General features: G+C 37.9%; 1 protein-coding gene across 4 annotated transcripts in view; it reads right to left on the bottom strand.

Moving 5' to 3' along the window:
- LOC124556704 (solute carrier family 35 member E3-like) overlaps positions 1-26023 on the bottom strand; it is a 174954-nt gene that overhangs the window by 47621 nt on the left and 101310 nt on the right. For 3 of the 4 annotated variants that reach the window (XM_047130687.1, XM_047130686.1, XM_047130688.1), the window contains exons 5-6: positions 24833-24971; positions 3234-3333 (exon numbers count right to left, since the gene is read on the bottom strand). In XM_047130687.1, coding sequence (XP_046986643.1) covers positions 3259-3333; positions 24833-24971 — 214 coding nt within the window. In that variant the 3' untranslated portion in view covers positions 3234-3258. Of the gene's footprint in view, positions 1-3233; positions 3334-10390; positions 10666-10767; positions 10876-24832; positions 24972-26023 lie in introns of those variants that run through there. The other variant, XR_006968666.1, reaches the window with a different exon arrangement.

The raw sequence follows: 26023 nt of genomic DNA, 5'->3' as shown, positions 1-26023 counted from the left end.
TAAATGCTTTCTCAAGTTCTCTAGATAATAAGCATTTGATCACTATGTATGCTGATGACATGCCTGGAATCTGATGACATGTATGGAATCTGTTGCACAGAATGTAAGATCAGCCTTATCGAAGAGATTCAAAACTTTATTATTCACTTTAAGCTGAGTGGTACAAATAGACAAATATTGTGATTGATGAGATTCTGCCAAGAAACCTCTTTGGATGTAAATTTTTGGGTTTACATGTAGATGACCAACTTTAACAGAAGCAGCAAGTTGAACATGTCTGCAAACAAAATAACATCCAGTCTATATGTATCAAGGAGATTATCACTATTAATTAATTCTGAAACCCTAAGGACTGCATTTTTTGGTTTATTTTACACTTTCCTCTCTTACAGCATAGCACTGGGGGGTGGGATCTGCCACACTAATATGACAAGGGTTTCTATATTGCAGAAGAGATCCTTGAGGATCACAGGGAAAGGGAAACAAGTGATGTCTTGTAAAAGCCTACTGACTAGATTCAATATTCTCACAATTTATGTCTTGTAAATGCTAGAAACCATTGTGCTAGTGAAAAAGAGGAAACTAAGGTCAGAAACAGGAACATGGGAATTCACAACCACAATACAAGACATAAAACAGACTTTCACATGGTTAAGAGAAAATTACCAGCCTAAAGCCCTTATGTCAAAGGAGCTGTTTTTCATAGTCTGTTACCAAACGATCTTAGTATGTTGACAGGTGGCACTTTTAAAAAGCAGCTCAAGCAAAGGATTATCCATAAACACACATATAACTTGATTTGACATGAATAATAAAGTAAGCAATAATATTGTCATATAAATAATTATAGTAGGAAATTTCACATAAAACCAACTTTTCACTATGGAATGAATTATTGTCCTACTATTTGAATTATTTAATTGTAGCATACTGAAAAAATACTGGAAATTTATACTTTTTTGATAATTCCCATGCATGCAAAATTACAAAATGAAAAGTAAATAAATTGACAACTGATTCTCCAAGCCCCTTGCAGTCTTACATAACTATGCATTTCTCATGTTTTCTCTGATACCTCCTGATATTAAGATTACTAACTATAAATTTATTTTGCTTGGTCACAATATAAAGAAGCCATCAGATAACCTTTCTTACTATTGCACTATCATTTTCAGATTTACAAGAAGTAGAAGCAAATGGTGGCATGACTGTAGAAAGGTACATGACTTGGATAGAATTTTGATTTGGTGTGATAAATTGTAGCTTGCTCTAAATGTGAAAAAAATGTAAGTTAATGCAGATGAGTAGCAGAAACTGTCCTCTGATGTTCAAATACAGTATTAGTGGCATACTGCTTGACACAGTCATGTCAATTATGTACCTAGGCATAATGTTGCAAAGTGATGTGAAATTGAATGATTGTGTAAGATCAATTGCATGGAAGGAGACAGTTTATTGGGAGAATTATGGGAATGTGTACCTCGTCTGTAAAGGAGACAACATAAAGAATGTGTTTATGTGACCCATTCTTGAGTACTGCTTGTAGGGATCCCTACACGGTTAGATTCAAGGAAGTCATCAATGCAGTCTATAGGCATGCTGTTAGATTTGTTACTAGTATTTACAATCAATACACAAGTACTACAGAAGTGTGCCGTAAACTCCAATAGGAATTCCTGGAGAGAAGATGTTCTTTTTGCAAAAACACTATTGAGAAGTTTAGAGAACCTGCTGCATTTGCTACAGACTGTAGAATGATCTTACTGCCGTCAACATATATCTCATGTAAGGACGAAGAACACAAGATAAGAGAAATCAAGACTGCATAAAGGCAGTCTCTTTTCCTTTGCTCCCTTTTTGAGTGGAACAGGAAATAGAATGATGAGCAGTGGTACAAGATACCCTTTTCCATGCAATGGATGGTGGCTTGTCAAGTATGTACATATGTATGTAGATCTAGATATTCAGGAAGTGTAATTCATCCATGAAGGATGTAGCACATAAAACCCTTGTTCAACCAATACTTGAAATTACTCATCAGTATTGGATATGTACCAGATAGAGGAAATAGAGAAGATTCAAAGACGAGCAGCACATTTCATGACAGGGTGATTTAGTAAATGTGAAAGCATCGCAGAGATGTGCTACCAATTCAAGTGTCAGATGGTGCAGGAGAGATGTTCTGAATCACAGTGCGGTTTTCTGTTAAAATTACAAGTGTCTACATTTTCAGAAGAGTCAACCAATATATCTCTTCCTGCTATGCATATCTCATGCAAAGTCAAGAAGGTAAAATCTGAGAGAACTGAACTCGCACGGAGGCTTACCAACTGCTGTTCTTCCCACATACCATCAACTTAATGTGGCTTTTGAAGCATAGATGTAGATGAAGAACTGATCGCCATTTCCTTTGGTTTTTATAGATGCAAAGGTGGTTGTTCAGCACCTGAAATCGGTTATCTAGCTCCATCTTTATATTGTGATCAAGACAAATTTATAGGAAATTATTACAAATTTGACTGCTATATCAGCTTCTTTCAGATTGGTATCTTGCTATTTGATCCTATATTAGTAAGGGATTTCACACTGAACCTGAATGAAAATTCATATTTGAAGGTAAATGAAATGAGTGAAGGATATGTTTTACTTCTTTCTGCTGTATGAGTCCCCCATAAAGCCAGTACTGAATCCCTATACAGAATTATAATAATATTTTTCTTGTAAAGAGAAGTTACATAATTTCAAGTTTGCTGGAAAAGACCCTGAACTGATAACTAATGAATCTAAAAAAACCATCACTAAAAAATTTATACAAGTAAATTCAAACATTTCTGAACAACACAACTGTTCATTATGCAATTCTGAACCATTAGTATATCTCAAAATGTTCTCTATGGCATAAATGACAACTCCACCAATCTGCAAGGAATACGTCAGGGCAGAATCAACTAATGTATACCCTTATAGTGGGAGTTTTGCTTTGGTATATTATTTCCATCAGAATATCATCTTCAGAGTTAAGATCTATCACTCGAACACTGGCATCTCTTTGGAGTCATATCACATTTAAATGTTACACCATCTTTGTAAACTCTGTGCAGCACTTAAATGAATATGTGCTCTTATCATATAAATGAACTTATAAATATGGAAATCATGATTTTAGGCTATTTGTTTAAAATCTGAAAAAAATGATGTTAACAAGCAGTGAAAAATTTATTCCGTGCTCTTACCAGTGCTCAGCTTCCAGAAACAAAACTAGCTAATCCTACCACCAGGGAGTATTTGGAAACCTTCTTCTACTGTTTTGGGCACTGGTCTCAGCTCAGTAACCTGGAAGGAAAGCCAATTATGAATTTACTATCACAAAAGTCCATAGAAAATGAAAATTCAAAAAACAAAGACATACAACTATGTGGAACAAGAAAAGGTTACCACAGTATAGGACCATCTGGGCTCTCATAGTAGTCCCGATGATTTGTTCGTAGGTTCTTTTATTTTGATTGTAAATATCTTGGAATTTTCAGTTTCTTGCCTGATGTCTACTGGCAACCTGATTTTGGTGAGGCTGAGAACTGCACAACTGATCCTAAGTTCACTCTTATTATTAATCACAAATCCCATTGGGCAGTATATGTATTGCCATGCAAGTGTGAGAATCTCTAGGCCTTTGACGAGGCTTCAGCTAGATATGTATTTATGAACTTTACACAGCATTTTTACTGCACACTTCTTTAGAATAAATAAGTCAGTTAATGTGTTATAGAGCAGGAGTGGTATTATTACAGAACGCATCTGCAAGGGAAGCAAAAGCACCCAAAATGATGATGCTTGGTCACAGTATCAATATCATCTCACTGGGGCGGTCAAAACAGTTACTCTTGGGCATGCTAAGTGATATAACACAAAAAACACCAAAAAACATGGACCTGGTAAAGGGAAAACAAATGTCAAATGTATTCATTAGCTACTGAAGCCTAGATTATCTACAAAAGAGGTTGTATACAAAAAAAAAACCTCTCATCTGATTCATTTTAACTACCATTAAACTTTCTAGAGTCTTTGCCAAATAGGATTAAGAGAAGAGATAGAAAGATTCCGAAAAGAGGTGCAAAATTCATTACTACTTTGTTTACTTGACACAATAGCACTTTGAGTAGCTCAGTAGTTGACACAATGAGGATGACATTTAATATTCTGAAGATAATTACTCTAAAATGCTATAATCTTTTTTCTGCTAGGGAGGAAGGAAAAGTTGGTGTCAACATTTCATTTGTGGTAAGCCATTAGACACACATTCCATTCACTCATCTCAACAAGGAAAGAGGAAGGAAATCCCATGTGGATGTTTTTAAGGAAACAATTTGCTTCAAGATATTTAAGGAAGTCACAGAAAACTTAAATTTTATGATGAGTGGTGACTTTGGTCCTACTCCTTTGAAATACAAGTCTCATGCCATGGAGTGTCACTTCTCTTGGTTTCTTTTACCAAGAAGCAAAGAAACTTTTTTTTTACCTGGATACACACTGGTAAATCTTTAGAAATTATAGCATATTAGGAATGGTAGAACTATCCTTCACAAGCACCATTCATTAGTGGAATATCCGCTTTCATTCCCCACGTTTCGGTCACTCACTCTGTTTTAAACTTTGTGGCCATTAACACTAAAGTACTAAAATAATCTGAGATAAGATGAATGTGGATAAAATGCATTTTAAAAAGTAAGATATCAAATGGAATTCTGATCCATTTTGCTCAGTATGATGCATAGCAAGTTGGGTACCTTCCATCAATTGTGTTTCCATCCCCCAATAATTAGTATATTTTTTTCCCAGATTCATTAGATTTCTGAAATAGTCCTTTTTGTAATGTATACAGGTACATGAAAACTACAAATTCATAGCTAGACTTAGCTCAATGCAACTTCATTACTCAAATCATTCATCTGATTATTCTGAATCCATTGGCATTATTAGTTTGGCTACAGAGCATGCTAGTTAGAAAATACGATTAACTGAAACTATTCATACAGTACAAGTCTGCAACTTTGGGATGAGCTAGGAGACATGTTTAGGTATTAGGACCTATAATACTCTATAATACAAAATTCCATCATTAAATTAAGGTATTATTTTTCCTGAAATTAATAATCCCCTGAGTCAGCTGAATTTTAAGTTCAGAGAGGCTGTCACTTTTCATTGTAAATTCTGTCATAACTACTGTAGGATTCTGGACTTTCATCACATACTTTCATTGACTGAATTTTTCTGCATCAATTATTATTTAATTGAAGGGCTGATGAATGATTTCATGAAATTCACTCTAGTTTGGAATATGGCACTCATTCATGTAAATGATGGGATTCATAATGTAGAAGAAAGATAGTGTCCAGTATTTTTATAAATTTGTAAGCAGTATTTTTTTTCTCCAATCCAAAATTCTATTGAAGTAGTTTACCGAAAACAGTAAATTCCAACCTAGACAAATTTTAAAGCATTATGTAGCTTTAAAAATAAGAGTTTATTCTTATGCAACTCTTTATAAGATCCACCCCTACCATGAAAGAGTCAGTCTGCAGCAAGTTTGTAATTGAGTAACACCTATATGGAAAATGTACCACAGTTGGTCCAGTGGATACATTAACCCAAAAAAAGTGTACCATATTCGTGACTTGTTTTGTGTCCTGTTGCTTATTACTCTACAGCCTGGTGAATAATAGTCAGTAATTAATTAGGATATGAACTTTTAATTATTCACTATGTTAAGCTTCAATAATCAACCATGACAACAGAGTTATGCCCTGAACAGTACGGTTTATGAAAACTGATACTTACTATGCACATTTTGTTCTCTGTGCTATGTTGATTATCTCAGAAGGACAGTGTGTTGTGTGCTCTAATAATTGACAGTTTTGACTACCAATTTTCCACATGAAGACATTTATGATTAATTATGTCAATATTAGGGTACTGCACTCAAACTATATTGTAGAATAAAATCAAGTGTAGTATGTAGCTTTTTGTTCACCTGAACCAAACTGAAGTTTATGAAACCTGAACTGACAACAAGCAGTATTTCAGGCAGCATCAAAGTGTCATTAATATGTTTGGAATCAAGTTTTGATGTGGACTACATTACTGACAATAACCTACTTTCATCAAAAAAATTTCAGCCGGACATTTGACAGAGGCACCAGCTACTACAGACGTCTGTGCAGACAGTTGGGTAGGTCAGAAGTTCGTTCTCACTTCCACTCACAGAGAAACATAAAATGCTGAAGACTAAGTCAACAGTAATTTAGTAAATGCTGCTGTTAAATTAAATAGTAGTTAAACTAGAATACATCTACATCCACACAGATACTCCACAAGCTATCATATGGTGTATGGTGTATGGCAGGTGTCATGTATCACTATTAATAATTTCCTTTCCTATATTATGCACAAATGGAGTGATGGAAAACAAACTGTTTATATGCCTCTGTATGAGTCCTAATTTCTCTTACCTTACCTTCACAATTCTTAAGCAAAATGTATATTGTCAGCAGTAGAATTATTCTGTGGTCATGCCTGTTCTCTAAACTTTTTCAGCAGTGTTTCACGAAGAAAAGTCTTCTTCTTTTCAGGGTTCCCATTTAAGTTTACGAAGCACTTCCGTAACACTCATTTGTTGGTCAAACTTACTGGCAAAAAATCTAGCAGAATATTTCTCAAGTATTTCAATGTCTTCCTTAAATTTGACATGGTGGGGATCCCAAACACTTGAACAATGCTCAAGAATGGGTCACACAAGTGTTTTAAATGCAATCTCCTTTGTAGATGAGCTACACTTCCCTAACACTTTCTCATTATACTGAAATTTACCATTTGTTTTCCCTACTACTATCCTTATGTGATTGTTCCATTTCATATTGTTTTTCAACATTAACCTACAAATTTCATCGAGCTGACTGTGTCAAGCAGCGTGCCACTGATATTGTATTCAAACACTACAGGCTTGTTTTTCCTGGTCACCTCTCTCAAATTACTTTTTTCTTCATTTAGAGCAAGCTGCCATTCATCATACCAAATAGAAATTCTGCCTAAGTCATCCTATATCGTTTTACAGTCACTCAATGATGATACCTTCACACATACTACATATCATCAGCAAACAGTTGCAGACTGCTGCTCACCCTATACACCACATTATTTAAGTACTGTCAAACACCTCCTTGAAATCTAGGAATATGAAATCTAGAATGAGATTTTCACTCTGCAGCAGAGTGTGCACTGATATGAAACTTCCTGGCAGATTAAAACTGTGTGCCGAACCAAGATTCAAACTCGGGACCTTTGCCTTTCGTGGGCAAGTGCTTTACCATCTGAGCTATCCAAGCACAGCTCACGACCCATCCTCACAGCTTCAATTCTGCCAGTACCTTGTCTCCTACCTTTCAAACTTCACAGAAGCTCTTCTGCAAAGCTGTGAGGACAGGTTGTGAGGCGTGCTTGGATAGCTCAGATGGTAGAGCACTTGCCCACGACAGGCAAAAGTCCCAAGTTTGAGTCTCGGTCCGGCACACAGTTTTAATCTGCCAGGAAGTTTCATATCAGCTTACAATCTGCTGCAGAGCGAAAATCTCATTCTGGAAACAACCCCCAGGCTGTGACCAAGCCAGGTCTCTGCAATATCCTTTCTTCCAGGAGTGATAGTTCTGCAAGGTTCACAGAAGAGCTTCTGTGAAGTCTGGAAGGTAGGAGACAAGGTACTGGCAGAATTGAAGCTGTGAGGACAGGTTGTGAGTCATGCTTGGATAGCTCAGGTGGTAGAGCACTTGCCCGTGAAAGGCAAAGGTTCTGAGTTTGAGTCTAGGTCTGATACACAGTTTTAATCTGCCAGGAAGTTTCAATATGGAATCTGCCTGTTGCCCCTCTTCCATGGTTTACAGATTGTGAGAAAAGCACAAGCTGAGTTTCACACAAGTGATGCTTTCTAAATCCATGCTAATTTGTGGATAGAATCTTTCCCACCTCAAGGAATTTATTATAGTTGAATGCAAAATACATTCAAGACTCCTGCAGCATACCGATGTTAAGGATATGGATCTATAATTTTTGGGTCCATTCTCATGTACAGTGGTCTCATGCACTTTTCCCCAGTTGCTTGGGGCTTTGCATTGGGCAATAGATTCACAATAAATGCAAGCTATGGAAGGAGCCAATGCTGTAAAACAAAATTGCAATCCCATCCGGACCTGGCAGTTTACTTGTTTTCAACTGTTTCAGTTGCTTCTCAATGCCACAGATGCCTATTTGTATGTCCTCCATAAGGGAGCCCAAGTGACCATCAAATGATGGTATGTCTTTATGACACTTCTGCATAAATGATCTTTCACATTCAAAATTTAAAACTTCAGTTTTGCTTTTGCTGTGTTCTATTGCCACACAAGACTGGTCAATGACTGACTGGATAGAAGCCTGTGACCCACTTAGTGATCTTCCACAGGACCAGAATTTTTTCAGGTTTTTGTCAAGATCCTTCCCTATGGTAGGATGGTGGAAGTAGTATGCTTTGTGCATGTGATATACAGATAACTGTACACACTGAACACTGCACATCAGTAGGTCTTCTCACCAGAGAAGGAAGTGCCATCTTTGGACAGCAAACTATCAGATGGCACATCAAAATTAATTCCTTGGGCCTTAAAGCCCAGCAAGAGGCAATGTCATTTGTTTCACTGCCACATATTATTGTTCCTCAACTCTAAACACAGTGTATCAACAATGAGATGACTGCATGTATGGAGACAGCACATTGTGTAATTGTATTTGCCCCACAAGCATCCTTACCTGCTTCATCATTTGTCTCCTTTCTCTTAATTCCCACATGCCCTGGTACTCAGCAGAATGATAACAGCTTCTCTTGTCTATGCAGGTGCAGAAGGGAATCATGTATCATCTGGACTTGTTTGTCTGCTGCACACACATGATGTACAGCCTGAAGGGCACTTAAAGAGTCAGACCTAATGAGGAATTCAGTAGCATGAATACTTCTTAACCACTACAGTGCCCTCAAGATCATATATAATTCAGCATCAAACACTATGAATCTATTAGGTAAGTAATTTTGCAGGTATATTTAGGAAATAACACACCACAGCTGATGGAATCCTCCTCCTTAGACCAATCACTATAAATTACAGCATCAAAATATGTAAAACATGGATTTTAAAATGTAATTTGGGATGAAATTATTTCTGAAACCGGTTAAACATAAAAAAATCATGGGTCTCCTTATTAACTAGGATGGTGAACAACTCCACTCTTGATGAAGCACATCAATATGGACTGTATTAAGTGTCAATAGATCCTCCTCAGTAAGAATCAGAAATGGCCTTGTTGCTCACAGTAATTTTATGAACATTTGCTTCATTTTCAGGTGAACAACAGCATGGAATGCTGGTGACTGTACATTGAGAGTTGACTCTATATGCAACACACCATGAGAATCTCCTGCCTCACAACAAGTAGTGGCTCACCAGCCTTAACAGAGAGGCTGGGAATATGACTGGTGTTATATGCTGATGTTGCCAGCCAAATCCCCTCATGGTAAACAACATCAATCATTTTAAGATGTGATGGCCAGATGAAAGTGGCAAGGCAAGATCACACAAAAACCTTGTAGGACTGGAGAGGCCATTTTTGGTCCTCTCCCCACAACCTGTGGCTGAGGCACTGTAGTTTAAACAATGGCTCTAGGTGTTGGGCATTTAAATACTTCAGGAGCAGTAATCAAGTAAGCCTCTCATCAAAACTGAGACTCAGAAACTCCACTGAACTTTAAAAACTGAGAGCAATGTCATTCATTTTTAGTATGTGTGGTTTAAAAGACAACAAGGATAATTAAAATTAACATACACACATCTTTCTGACAAAAATGTAAAATCCTGTACTATGTTCCCATCCCTCCAACCATCTTATCAAAAGTTGTGAGTGACAAGTAGTCATTGTAAAGTTGAAGAAGAGCACTTAACAGTAAAGTTACCCATAAACACTGAGCACCAAATAGGAGGCTTACCTGTAAATGTAATGCTGCAAATTGCTACACCAAACAGTCAAGCTTAAAATGGATCTGTGGTGACAACATGCTCTAACAGAATTTCACTGACATGACATCTATGAGTGCATGCTGAAAAGTAATTTTTTATGTGAAAACCTTAAAACTTTTTCAATAAAACAAACTTTATTAACTTTCTACATCTTTATTCTTCACGTATAAATATTTTATTTCTTGACGTAATCACCCTGGCAGTGAACACATTTCTCCCAACAAGAGACCAGTTTATTGATACCACCACTGCAGAATGTTTGGCTTTCCTGACAGAGCCACAACCTCACCCATGCATGCACTGCTTCATCACCATTGAAGTGAAGTCCTTGAAGATGTTGTTTAAGTTTTGGAAACATTCCAAGCTCTGTCACATATGTTATGGTTAGCATCACTGTTTCATTCATTAAAAGCATGAACAACCTAACTTCACACATTACTGAGGTCGATACAGTCAATGCTGTACACAGCTTTCATTCTTCTATGGATTTTAATTGGAGGCACATTTCTTGCACTTAGGAACTTGATTACAGAACACTGTTTTCACACACTGACTTGGTTACATTACAATTAATCTGTAATAGAACAATATGAGAATTTTGTTAACATCGTTAATGCCTCCTCCCGAGCATCAATTCCAAGGGGATGCAGAATGAACTATATCAAGGGTATAATACCTGAAATGGCCACTCTTCTTGAAGAATCCTACAGGAACATTGAAGAAGATCCTATCAGAGAAGCCACATCAAGCCTTGCACAGAATGTCCTCTCTTCAGTATCTGAGGCTAAGAGAGAAGAATGGATACAATTAATGGCTGACTGTGACATGAGTAAAAGTAGCCAAAAGGCCTGGAGACTACTACATCACCTGAGTAATGATAACACTCAGGTCAACACATATGTTATTATTAAACCAAACCAAATTGCTCACCAACTCCTCATTAATGGCAAATCAACTAAACCCAGAAATATAGAGAGAAAACAATTATTCAGGCAAACAGATCAAAAGAGTAGTATCTTATCTCCTTCTTTCTCTCTTGAAGAATTGAATTCAGCCCTGGATAAATGTAAACTGGGAAAAGCAGCAGGATTGGATGACATTAGAGCTGAACAAATCCAGAATTTTGGTCCTGCTACAATGCTTTGGTTACTGGAATTTATGAGCAACTGTATTCGAGAATGCAAGATCCCTAAAGTATGGCGAAAAGCAAGAGTAATTGCCATACCAAAACCAGGAAAGGATAGGTAAGATCCCAAAAATTATAGACCTATCTCCTTACTCTGTCACCTCTACAAAATAATACTGGAGAGACTCATTCTTCAGAGAATGATTAGAAAGGTGGAGCCTCTTCTAAAACCACAGCAAGCAGGTTTCAGAGAAGGGAAAAGTTACACATCTCAGATATTAAACTTAACATAACAAATCAAATATGGATACGAGAAACGGTTCTTTACAGGTGCTGTCTTTACTGATCTGTCCGTGGCTCACAATATGATCAACCATCGGCTCCCTCTGAATACAGTTTATGATATAACTAAAGACTTCACACTCGTGTGCAATATTAGAAACCTTCTCCAGAACTGCAGATTTTTTTGTGGAATTTTGGTCTAAGAAAAGTAGATGGAGAACTCAGAAAAATGGGCTACCACAAGGCAGTGTGCTTGTGCCGCTATTATTCAACGTCTATACCAACGATAACCTATCCCTGAAGGAACTAGAAGCTTTATTTATGCTGATGACTGCACTATCACTACTCAAGCTGACTGTTTTGAGACTGTAGAAGATACGCTATCAAAATCTTTGGAAGAATTCACTGTTTACTATCATGGGAGTTACTTGAAACCTAATCCTGCCAAGACTCAGACCTGTGTTTTCCACCTGAAGAATAAACAGGTAAATAGATCCTTAAATATATCCTGTGGAGGCATTGTACTCAAACATAATCCTACTCCCAAATACCTTGGAGTAAATTTGGATCGTGCACTAAAATATAAAAAGCATTGCCTAAACACCAAACAGAAAGTGGCAGCATGTTTGGTATGGTACAAGTCCAGCAGTCATGCCAGGAATGTCGATGTGGCTCTAAATGAGTCTTGCCAGATTATCACAGGTTGCTTAAGACCTACTCCTGTGGACAAACTCCACTGCATCACTGGCATAGCTCCTCCCGAAATCAGACGTGAGGTAGCTGTGAGATATGAGAAAAGTAAGGCCACAATGAAGAAAGCCCATCTACTATATGGTCGTCAGCCCACACATCCCAGGCTGAAATCAGGAAAGAGCTTCTTGAGAACTACCAAGGCTCTCATCGAGAATCCACATGCGGCAAGGACCTCGCAATAGTGGGAGAAATGTTGGTATTTGGCAGAATGGATGGCTCCAAGGAAGAACTTCCCCCTGAACATTTGGAGAAGTGGTCAATATGGAGGTCTCTCAACTGATTACGATCAAACACAACAAGATGCAAGACCAATCTGTGGACCTGGGGTTTCTTGTGGACTCACTTCTTTGCCAGCATGGCATTGAGCAGACTAACAGCCATTTCCTTCAGTGTTCCTCATCACCAACCACCTGCACCGTGCAAGACCTTATGAGAGCTACACCAAATTCACTTGAAGTGTCCAATTTTTGGTCTTCTTTTGTGTAAAATTATGTCAGCACTTATATTTTTTTATATTTCTGTACTTTTGACACAATAAATAATTAATTACAATTGAGAGACCTGTATCACGAGGGGGTTGCAACTTGTGTCAAGAAAGTTGGAAAGTCAACCGAGTAATATGCATGACATGTAATGCCTCAACCAATATAGAGAAGAGAATAAAGAAATTGTAAGCATTACTTTTCAGCATGCCTTGTAAAACTGTCTGGAAAGGAAGGACCTTCTGAATATGGGTAGACATCCCCAGAAGCTCCACTTGTGGAGTGGATCAGGGATTTTATGCCTCCTCATAGGTGGCATAACACCTATGGGTGCTGTCTCCATAGGAAAGATTGTTGTAATGCCACCTCCAGCAGGGTGAGATTGTTATGGTTTAACAGTACCCCCCACAACCTCACTAGAAGTCTCTAGGTAGTTTCTGTGATTCTAGGACCCAGGTCATATGCCAATAGATCACACATTCCAGCATGTTTCCCCACAGCTAGATAGCGCTACACAACAACAACTACTGCGAAAGACTTGACCTTTCCTGATATCTCCATCCATATGTCATGACTGTCTCTAGTCAGTCAAATCTTATTAAAAAGAGATGTGAGTGTGCACTACAGGTTCCTTTTAAGGTTCCATAACATGATTCACTAGATTTTACCATCACCTGGTGCAGTACTCTTGGCCTAAGACAATGCACACTCCAACTTCCAAGCAGAGAAGGGGTAGTTATATTCTTGGCATTTTTAGAATAGAAATTTCAGTTGCCCCTTTCCATTTAATATCCAGCATATGTGGAAAGCTAGATCCTAATTTGCAGCAGCAGCAATCACAATGAAGCATTCTGCCACTGTCTGCACCATTCCTCGCTTCCAGGTGTAGGTTGCAGACACTACTGCTTCAGTACAGCAATTATTGGCAAACTGAAACATTTGCAACATATTCTCCTCATAGCTTCCCATACCTGTATAGAGCCAGAAGAATCATTTATCAAATGTATAAATACTTGTTATGATTTCTCCTTGTTCTCATTGATTGTTCTTCATCTCTTTGTCCTCGTGATCCCAAAAAACCATATGGTTCTAGCAGATGGTTAGGATTTTACCCATTGCAAAGCCACCCACCTGACCCTATCTGCAGAATGACACTCATCATTCTATCATGGGTCATGATGCCTCTGAAGTGAGCCTGAGGACTTTGGGATAGATAAATCAGTAGTATGGTGGGCAATGCTTTTAATGTGGTCCACCCAGTTCGGAACACTCTCTCAGTGTTGAAAAACAACCTGTTGGGTGTACAACATACAGTTTTGTCTGGTAAGTGTTAATCATGCTAGCTTCCTTTCAGGAACTGTTCTATCAGAGGTACATCCAAATGGGGAAGTAGTCACTTGAATGCAAGTCATTGACCCCTCCTCACTGTGCAGTGTCTGCAAGGACAGGAGATCAGAATAGAATGTCGATGGGAGACAATGACCCTATTGCAATGCTAATTAATGCTATCACCAGTATTTACAAGACACAGTCTCATATCTCACCCAGGTAATGAGAGTGGTTCCATCACAGAAGATATTGACAGCATTGAGTCAAACAGGTTGCAGGGAATGGCAACTCAGGCAGCCCTCCCACTGACTTACCTGGTCCTGCCACCTAGAGGCCAGAATGTCTTTATAATCAATGTCATGCTACTGGAATCTGGCTGCTCTCTACTGGATTGGACTACAGATTGCTATACAGACCATTAATTCCTGTTCTGACAACAACTTTGTGAATACTTATAAACTTTCTGGTGTCATTCTTTCAGCATCAAGTTTCTCACCCACTCTGACCCAGATCATTTGGGCTTTATGAAATTTTACTTTATTCTGAAGCTGTTTAACTGTAAATTAATAAAAGTTGTGCACATTAGCACAAAGGAACCAAACAATTTTATACAAAAGTGGCAATGATGAGTGCACAGCATTTGGACATAGGACATGTTCAGTGAAGGCAAACATGGATCCAGAGTTTCTTTAACTTTGGCAACAGCAATTAATGCTGCAACAGGAACAATATTAACAGCAACAGACCTGATTAGAAAAGTGGATGGATTCACTAGCCAACAAACACTGCCACACATGTTGTGAGAAGCAGAGCCAGTACACCAGCTTCCACCCATTTCCACATTTTCTGCCAGACGCTGATGAATGGGAAACCTATAATTAGCACCTCTCCCTGCACTTCTAGGTATGTAACATTTCTAATACAGTACTGCAACACACATCTTCTATCTCCTAATCCTAAGAGTTGAATTTGCTTTTCAAACTTAGTAGTTATTAGATCCAGAAATTTTACAACTTTGAGAAAGCTGCAAGTTATTTTCATCATATTATGAACCAAAGTGTGATGCAGTAGCAGCCAGATGAGAAGTTTTTCAGTGTCCCAAACACTCTAGTCAATAATACATACTATGCACAACTGAACTTCAAGGTCTTTCCTGCAAATGTAATTTTTCTTTTGAGCCATCAGTCTTCTGACTTGTTTGACATGGTCAGGCATGAATTCCTCTCCTGTGCCAACCTCATCATCTCATAGTAGCACTTGCAACCTAGGTCCTCAATTGTTTGCTGGATGTATTACAAGCTCTGTTTTCCTCTACAATTTTTACCCTCTACAGCTCCTTTTAGTACCATGGAAGTTATTCTGTGATGTCTTAACAGATGTCGTGCCATCATGTCCCTTCTTCTTGTCAGTGTTTACCATATATTCATTTTCTTACCAATTCTCTGGAGAACCTCCTCATTCCTTACCTTGTCAGTCCATCTAATTTTCAACACCACATGTCGAATTCTTCAATTATCTTCTTTCTTGATTTTCCCACAGTCCATATTTCACTGCCATAAAATGCTGTGTCCAAATATACATTCTCAGAAATTTCTTCCTCAATTTATGGCCTATGTTTGATACTAGTAGGCTTCTCTTTGCCAGGAATGCCCTTTTTGCCAGTACTAGTGTACTTCTGATGTCCTCCTTGCTCCAACCGCCATGGTTTATTTTGCTGCCTAGGTAGCAGGATTCCTTAACTTCATCTATTTCATGATTACCAATCCTGATGTTAAGTTTCTCGCTATTCTCATTTCTGCTACTTCTCATTACTTTCATCTTTATTTGATTTACTCTCAGTCCATATTCTGTACTCATTAGACTGTCCAGTCCATTCAGCAGAGCCCATAATTTTTCTTCACTTTCAGTGAGGATAGCAATGCATCAGTGAATCTTATCATCGATATCCTTTCACCTTGAATTTTAATTCCACTCTTGAATCTCTCTTTTATTTCCATAATCACTTCTTTGATGTATAGACTGAACAGTAGGGATGAACGACTATACCCTTGTTATACACCCTTTTTGATCTCAGCACTTCATTCTTTGTCTCCCACTCTTATTGTTCCCTCTTGGTTTTTGTACATATTGTATATTACCCATCTTTCCCTATAGCTCATCCCTATTTTTCTCAGAATTTTTAACATCTTGCACCATTTTATATTGCTGAATGCTTTTTCCAGGTTGACAAATCCTATGAATGTGCCTTGATTTTCTTCAATCTTGCTTCCATTACCATCTGCAATGTCAGACTTGCCTCTCTGGTGCCTTTACCCTTCCTAAAGTCAAACTGATCGTCATCTAACAGATCCTCAATTTTCTTTTCCATTCTGTTGTATATAATTCTTCTACATCTACATCTATACTCTGCAACCCACTGTAAGGTGCATGGCTGAGGGTATGTCATGTTGCACCAGTTATTAGGGTTTCTTCCCATTCCAGTCATGTATGCACTGCAGAAAGAGTCATTGAATACCTCTATGTTTGCAGTAATTATTCAAATCTTATCTTCACGATCGCTATGTGAGGGATATGCAGGGAGTTGTAGTGTATTTCTAGAGTCGTTATTTAAAGCTGGTTCTTGAAACTTTGTTAATAGAATTTCTTGGGATAGTTTATGTCTATCTTCAAGAGTCTTCCAGTTCAGTTCCTTCAATATCTCTGCGACACTCTCCCATGGATCAAACAAACCTGTCACCATTCATGCTGCCCTCCTCTGTATATGTTCAGTATGCCCTGTTAGTCCTATTTGGTATGGGTCCTACACACTTGAGCAGTTTTCTACAACCAGTCACATGAGTGATTTGTAAGCAGTTTCCTTTCTAGGCTGATTGCAGTTCCCTAGTATCTGACCAATAAACTGAAGTCGACCAACTGCTTTACCCACAACTGAGCCTATGTGATCATTCCATTTTGTATACCTACAATGTGTTACACCCAGGTATCTGTATGAATTAGCTGATTCCAACTGTGACTCACTCATACCATAGCTATGGGATAGTATACTTTTTTCATTTTGTGAAGTGCATAATTGCACATTTCTGAACATTTGAAGCAAGTTGCCAATCTTTGGCCCACTTTGAAATTTTATCGAGATCAGACTGAATATTTATGCAGATTCTTTCAGACAGTACTTGCATCAACTGCAAGAAGTCTAAGGTTACTATTAATATTCTTTTCACTAACTTGGATGCATGAGCTGTTACGCTGATTGTGTGATAATTCTTGCACCTGTTGGCTCTTGCATTGTTCAGAATTGCGTAGGTAATGTTTTTCCAAAAGACTGATGGTGTATCACCAGACTCATACATTCTACACACCAACATGAATAGTCACTTTGTTGCCACTTCCCCCAATGATTATAGAAATTCTGATGGAATATAATCAATCCCTTCTGCCTTATTTAATCACAAGTCTTCCAAACCTCTTTTAAGTTCTGATCCTAATAATGGATCCCCTAGCTTCACTGTGTCTATTCCTGTTTCTTCTCCTATCACATCATCAGACAAGTCTTCCCCCTCACTGAGACCTTCAGTGTGCTCTTTCCACCTATCCACTCTCTCCTCTGCTTTTAACAGTGGGATTCCCATTGTACTCTTAATGTTACCACCCTTGCTTCTAATTTCAGCAAAGGTTGTTTTGACTTTTCTGTACACTGAGTCAGACCTTCTGACAATCCTTTCTCTTTCAATTTCTTCATATTTTTCTTGCATCCATTCCACCTTAGCTTCACTGCACTTTCTAATTATATTATTCCTAAGTGATTTATATATATGCATTCTTGAATTTCCCAGAACATTTTTGTACTTCCTTCTTCCATTGATCAACTGAAGTATTTTTTCTGTTTCTCATGGTTTCTTGGCAATTACCTTCTTTGTACCTATGTTTTTCTTCCAACTTCAACAACATTTTTAGAGATGTCCATTCTTCTTCAACTGAGCTGCCTACTGAGCTATTCCTTATCACAGTATCTACAGCCTCAGAGAATTTCACGTGTATCTCCTCATTCCTTAGGACTTTTGTACCCTGCTTCTTTGAGCATTGATTTTTTCTAACTAGTCTCTTAAACTTCTGCCTACTCTTCATCACTACTAAAATGTGATCCGAATATATATCTGCTCCTGGGTATGCCTTACAATCCAGTATCTGATGTCACTTTACGTGTACTAACTAGAGCCACAATCAATTGAATGCAGATTATCTTGTGTGTGGTGTAATTATTTGGTCCATTCCACACCAGGAAGTACGTTTACAAATACTAGTTGGACAGCCAACCCTAGAAGAGGTTCTCAAAGCTGCTAAAACACATGAAGTTCCATGTCAGGCACAATGCTCATAAGAGGAACAAGATGTGTCTTCTATCAATAGCTCATCCCCTTCCCACAGAAAATTGTTGTACCAGGACTTAGACTGCTCAACATCTAATAGTGACAACACTGTGTTTCTGTTCATAGTTCATTCCGTTACCACAACAAATTGCAAAATCGGATTCAGATTTCTAATCCTCAGTGAATATTGTACTAAGCAAGCTTGTTGTTCTGTGCCTCAGACAGCGCATTCAAATAACCAGTCTTCTGCATCCAATTCAGATTCAGACTACCCCTATGGTTGTCCTCTGAATGGGTGCCCACAGTTTTGAAGCATGTACATCTGATAGCAGTGTCCTCATAAACATGTATGCTGCTCAGAATGTCACAAGCTTAGCCACATGTCCAGCATCCGTGGCAGCCACACACGTCCTCCTGAGTCACAGGATGAGCATAAACAAGTTCACATCATCTTACCTCACTTATATCTTTTTACAGAGCAACTGCAGAAATTTTGGATCACACTTGCCACTTTTGATCAACCATTTATATTCCAAGTGAAAACAGGAACTTCCCAATTGCTTCCAGCCCATCAGGATCTAATAAACTACAGCCAATAGTGCATTCCCCTCCATGGTCATTGTGTAGTGATGGCCACTACAAGAAACTCAACAGACATAATTTTACATCATTGCTTCAGACTGTAGTCAAAACATGTTTGGTCTCCCCGTTTCTTTCACACCCACCTAAGTCTGATGGCAGAATTTATGTCTGCAGGGATTTTACAACAACTGTCAATGATCAATCAGTTGTAGATACTTGACCCATTGCTTGTCCCAAAGAACTATGTCAAAACTAGTATGAGGAAAATATTTTATCAGAACTGATGTACGAAAGGTGCATCTACAGTTAAAATGGACAAGGTTTCCTAGCAGTTCATGGTCATCAATTTTTTCTTTGGCCTCTTATCCTACAATTACTCCCTTTCAACATGTATCTGGAGCAGGTTATCCATGATGTCCTGTGCAGCACTATCTGGATGACGACCTTATTACTAACAATATGAGAGAAGCACACCTATATAATCTTTGCTTCCTTTGCCTAAATTTACAAGGCAACTGCCTCTGTTGAAGCTTAAAAAAATGTGTATTCTTTAAATCAAAAGTTCACTAACTGCGATACATGCTCAGTATGATGGCTTACACTCAACAAATTAAAACGTCGAAGCCGCCAGCAAACTCCATCCACCGACTAACCTTACAGAACTACAATCCTCCACATACACATTATTAATGTTTCACAATGAATTACAATCCTCATTGAAAGCTTTTATTTATGTTTCACAATACTTCTTGAGTATAGTCAATTATTGCCGGAAATTTATCCCTCGGGCATCGGAAAGAGCCAAACCTCTCAAACTTCTGAGAAAAGAGGTATCAAATTTCAATGAACCACTGCTTGCCAATAGATTTTTGATTGCATAAAGGGCTTCACCATACCTCACAGCTAGCGATGTTTGACCCCAGTAAACCATTGATCCTCACCATTGATGCCACGTAACATGGTGTTGGTGCAGTTTTATCACAAAAATCCTGGTGACACTGAACATTCTATTGCATACACATCAAAAACATTAAATTCTGCTCAATTCAACTAAGGAAAAATAGAAAATGAACCTTTATCAATCATTTTTGGCGTCCAAAAATTTTATAATTTCCTCTGTTGAGTGAAATTCCTCCTTATTACTGACTACAAACTTCTGGTAACTCTCTTCAGCCCTCACAGCCACATACCAGAGAAAAGATGTAACAAAGCAGGTGGATTACTTCTAGCTGTTATGCTTTTCACCCTTCCAAAATCAGTTATTATTATTATTATTATTATTATTATTATTATTATTATTATGCAAATTTTGCGATGTCACTAATGTCATTTATATGGCATGTGCACAATAACTAAAAATCTCAAATATTGACTCAGGGCTTAACCAACTTAATTTTATTATCTGTTACATTCCTTTGGTTATCAGGGGTATAATGAGCTAATTATTTTGTCCAAACCTATTTAATTACAATATATCAGCAACTTCATATTTTTTTGCCATTGTTCATTTGTAAACCTATACCCAGTTACTAACTTCTCGATAATGTAGATGAAAAAGCTATACAAATAAGTAAAGCATTCCTGCAGTCAATGTCAAAAATATGTTAGCAACACCTGTACTAATTTAATTACAGAGTAATTAATATCCTTAGTAAAACCATTGTTTCTGAAATGGAATCCCATATTTATCAAATTTACCAGCTTAATTCGACAGAAATTATTAGTGTATCTGAAAGTCCTTGTAAAAATGAATCTCTATCCACTATTCAGTTATTCAGAAATGGAAATCTTTAATTGCAAATTGTGAAAATCTGGTTAACAACAACACATGACTTTAGTTTCAATTATTGCAAACTTATAAAAGAGCCATGTTGGAAACCATTTTAAGTTCAGGGTGTGGAGAGTTATGAAACCTGCAAGATCTACTCCATCAATGTGGGAAAATGTACCACAGATGAGTTAGTACAAGTAACAAGTCAGAAACTGTACTATATTTTATGTAAATTTCATGTCCAGGAGTTTGTTCAATGATTTATTGACTGTTTTAATGATTAATTGGACAATGAATGTGTACAAATTAGTATAGACTGTGTAAAATTTCAGCAGTGCTCACTGTGACAATAGGAGCACATTGTGAACTATGTTATTTCCAAATGATAATCACTGTGTGCATCATGCTTGTACCTGTTTGAATGTTGGAGCTGAAAGACAGTGTTTTAAGACTACAATTTTGGGACTGTGTTAAATATTTGTTCATCACACTTGAACAGTTGTGAATAGTTACTTCAGTGTTACATTACTGTACTTGACAAAATTACAGGATAACATCTGAGCTTAGTGTGTAGCTGTCTATTTATCTGTACTGTAATTAAAGCAAATGAGACAGTAACTGGAAATAAACAGTAATTTATTCAACAGCTAAATGCAAGTAAAGTGTTTGGAATGCAAATTTCTGGTGTGGAATACATTATTAGTACTATATCATCCCCACAACCAACTTTTCAGCCAGTTTCGAAGGAGGCTACAAACAGCTCAGCAATAACAAAATTGGTCCCTATCCATAAGCAAGTACAACAGCCAAATACACTATAGATGCCCATCTCAGCATGCTAAAACAGATGCATTCTCCCCATTCCCGATGGGTCCTAACCCACACTTTGACGAACAGGAGCCAATATGTATTGTTATTGATAAGAAACTACAGGATATTTCTGACAGATTTCCCATTACTAAGTATGAGATTACTCAAGCCAAAGCAGAAGACCCACTCCTCAAACAGGTCCTGACCTTCAAGAGCTGGCCCAAATGCCTGCCCAATAATGCTGCTGCTGAGTTTCAAATGCTGCACTTGCTACAACATTAGCTACAAGCCATCAGAGGCAACCATCTCTGTTCAAAAGCTGAGGATGAGTGTTGGGTAGCAATTCCTACTTGTCTCTGTCCCTAAATCATGCAGCTGTTGCATGCAGACCACTGAGGAATGATGCTCATATAGGAATTTGCAAAGTGGCCCTTATAATGGCCAGGCATGTCTGAGGACATAGAATATGCTGTCCAAGGCTGCACTACCGATACCACCCCCCAGGTAGCAATACTAGAGAAGTTTCTGCTTTGGCTGATGCTGTAGCAACTGTGGGAGAATGTCCACATGGGCTATGCAGACCCCTTCCTCACTTAAATATGACTAGTGGCCACTGACACGTTCTCAAAATTTCACTACATAGCTCACGCAAATACTGCATTGTCAGCCACAACTATCTATGCCCTAAAAAAAAATATTTGACACAGAGGGTATTCCTACACCTTGGTCTCAACAAGGAACCACAATTTCAGTCCATTCACTTTATGCATTTTAGCAGAAACAATAGCATCCAACATGTTTTCTGCCCATTTTCATCTTGCCTCTATCAGCAAAGCTGAGAGCTTTGTTCACACATTCAAAACACAAATGATCAAAACTGTCACTCTTGCTGACAAGGAAGATGTGGCACTTGCATTTTTAACAGTCTAAAGGCTGATCACCAACTAAAATTTTACACTGACATCATCAGCACATATTACTGGACCTCCCAATATGCAGTGGTAACCACTGTCAGGGCCCACACATATGGCTGGGTCCCAAAATGGGTACAAGATGTCATCACAGCCAATTGAACCACATGATGTTCAACATATAATCAAATGGTGTGTACCATGCAAACTAGCTCTACCCTTGTCTGCTGTCCACTGAGCCAGCAACAGCTCAGCCCCCACCAAATAATTATCCTAGTGTTACACCACTTGCGATGTCTTCCCATCACACCATCCCCGTGGTCATCTACAAGAACATTACTACAAATATGTGTGACACTCTGGACACACTGCCACCTACGGATGTGAAGATGGATGAGGAACCTCCAGTCTCCCCACCATCATCAAACATGGAGATGCAGCCTCCTCTGGTGGAACAAATAAACAAGACACCCACCTACACTTCCTCCTATCTGGCTTGTCATCTTTGTCACTGTCCCAGACATTTTCAGTCATATCAACCAACTCCAGGGAGAAGTGGGGGAGAGGATATGTATCTCACACAGGTAATGGCATTATTTCAGCCACATAAGATTTCGATATTAATGAGTCAAACAGGTTGTAGGGCACAGCAGCTCCCAGCAACTCAACTTGTGCTCCCGCCACTGTCATATCATTTGCTGAGTGAAGACTGTTGACAGCATCCTAGTGACATGCTACTGGAACCTGACTGTTCTCTACTGGGTCAGGCAATGGACTGCTACATGGGCTATTAATTTCTGTACTGATGATGAATTTGCAAGGGTTAATGGACCTTCTGGTATTATTCTTCTACCATCTATTTGCTTGCTTGTGATGATCCAGCTCATTTAGGTTTTATGGACTTTTAAGTTTATTTTGTGGTTGTTTAATTGTGAGTTCACAAAAGTTGTGCATTTTGGTACGCAGGAACCGAAAATAGCTCTTCTGACACAATGGGACTCACAACAGTTCAGCTCCTAGGGTACATTGATGTAGATCCCATGGCACATTATATGCATTAGTGTCTCCTACAAGTAGGAAGGGATGGGAGAAATATGAGGAAAGCTCAGAGAGAGTTTCACTACCCTGAGCTTCATTGGATGGATAGTGTATGGAATGTGCACTCATAGCAAATGGCTGAATAGCTGTTGAGAGCCCAATTGCAGGCTGTTAATGAAGGTACAAGCATATGAAATAAGTTCAGAGATACGTGAGTGGCTCAAAGACTTCTTAAGTAACAGAACCTAGTATGTTGTCCTTGGTGGTGAGTGTTCATCAGAGACGAGGGTATCGTCAGATGTGCCCCCAGGGAATTATGATGGGACCACTGTTGATCTATATATACATAAATGATTTTGCAGACAAGGTGGGCAGCTATCTGTGGTTGTTTAATGACGATGCTGTGGTGTATGGTAAGGTGTCAAGAAGATGCGAGATGACTTAGAAAAAATTTCTAGTTGGTGTGAGGAATGGCAGCTAGCTCTAAATGTGAAAAAATGTAAGTTAATGAGGACAAATAGGAAGAAGAAACCTGTAATGTTCAGATAGAGCGTTAGTGTACTGCTTGACACTGTCAAGTCTTTTAAATATCTGGGAATAACGTTGCAAAGTGATATGAAATGCAATGAGCGTGTTAGAACTATGGTAGGGAAGGCAAATGGTCGACTTCAATTTATTGGGAGAATTTTAGGAAAGAGTGGTTCACCCATAAAGAAGGCCATGTATGGGATGCTGGTGCAACCTGTTCTTGAGTAATGCTTCAGTGTTTGGTATCTATACCAGGTCAGAGTGAAGGAAGACATTGAAGTGATTCAGAGGCAGGCTGCTAGATTTCTTACCGGTAGGTTTTAACAACACATAAGTGTTATGAAGATGCTTTGGGAACTTAAATGGGAATCCCTGGATGGAAGACTACATTCTTTTTTAGTTGTAGGAGGTGTGATGCCGTACTTTTGGAATAAATTACACTTTACAGTTGTAACTGAACTGGACCTATGGAATGGAGACCGCAAAACACATTTTTTTGCTGCGTTATCACCATCTTAACTGAATGAATGCTGGGTAATGAATGAGCAAGTGAGAAAGCTGCATCATGGAGACATTTATCAGCAACCACATAACCAGTAACTTACAACTAGCAACAAGATAAAATTCAAATTTTTATCTATAACTTAAAGTTCACTTCATTGAGGTAAAAGATATGGTCTTGTGAAATTGGATGAATGAAATTACTTAACAGAGTATTTCATAAAACAAAGACTATCAAATTTCTTAATTTATACCACTAACCTTCACATGTGCATAAGAAGTTATCCCAATAACTGTGAGCAAAATACCAACACCCTGATTAATATGAAGAGGATCTTCAAACAACAGTACACCACCTAGCATGGTGACACAAAATTTAAGGTGTCCAACCATGTTGTATCTAAATTTAATGGTTAAGTTTTTATTGACACAATAGTAAAACTAAATAGTATTCAATTTAAAACATTTTCATAAATGTGCATTATTTAAACTTGCCAACAACATTGTTAATGAAGATTTAAAAAGAAGTGTCAAACCTAAAAATGAACAGATAAAAAGTGCACTTATAAAACAAGCAACAGTAGTAATTCAGTTGAATAATCAACAAAGCTCTAGAAAAGTAACATAATAAGTAAGAGAGGCTACATAGATGTACATGAAAAACAGTTTAATACTTCCATATAATTGATAAAACTACAGACTTTCCAACATTTAACATAAAATGTTAGGTCACGCAATAACTAGATGAGTCACAAAGGAATACTACCTGGAAGATTAAAAAATGAACATAACATGATAAATAAAAGCATTTTCAGAATAAAAAGTAAAACTGAACTGAAGAAATTGTTCAAATCACAAAGCAAAACCCTTGTTTGTGAGTATTAAATCTCAGGTGACACAACTCCCAGTACTATCAATGGCAACCTGTAAAGAAGGGCTCAGAGTATGCTTAGCATTCAGTAAAATAAGTTCCTTTTAATTGATTGAACAGGGGAAGATATGGAGGTAAATGAATCACTTAAAATCCAGACAAAGCTAGCTAGTTAGCTATATATTCCATACATCATTTGCATAATTTCCATCAAAGCTACATAGAATGAATATATTTTCATAAAATAGTGCCCCACAGCTCATAAATATTTGAAGCACAATGTAATTACCACAAAGAGATGCCGATAAAATTTCTTTATTTAACAACAAATTTTGCCCACAGACCATCAGGTTCAAAAAAGCATTTACGTCATCATATTACACATAGTAAAATCATTGGTGTCAGATAATAAAATACATGAATTCATCACTGTTGTCACATAGTAATATAAATTACATTGTCAAAAGTACATTGAATGCCTCCATTCCTAGCACTAATGCTGACTGTTGGAGTAGCATGAAGAAGTCCACTGTCTGGCACAGTTTATGATTGATGATGTGATTTGTAATACTATGTGGCAA

This window comes from Schistocerca americana, chromosome X, assembly GCF_021461395.2.
Source record: "Schistocerca americana isolate TAMUIC-IGC-003095 chromosome X, iqSchAmer2.1, whole genome shotgun sequence".
NCBI lineage: Eukaryota > Metazoa > Arthropoda > Insecta > Orthoptera > Acrididae > Schistocerca > Schistocerca americana.
This window is presented reverse-complemented; position numbering and strand designations above follow the sequence as displayed.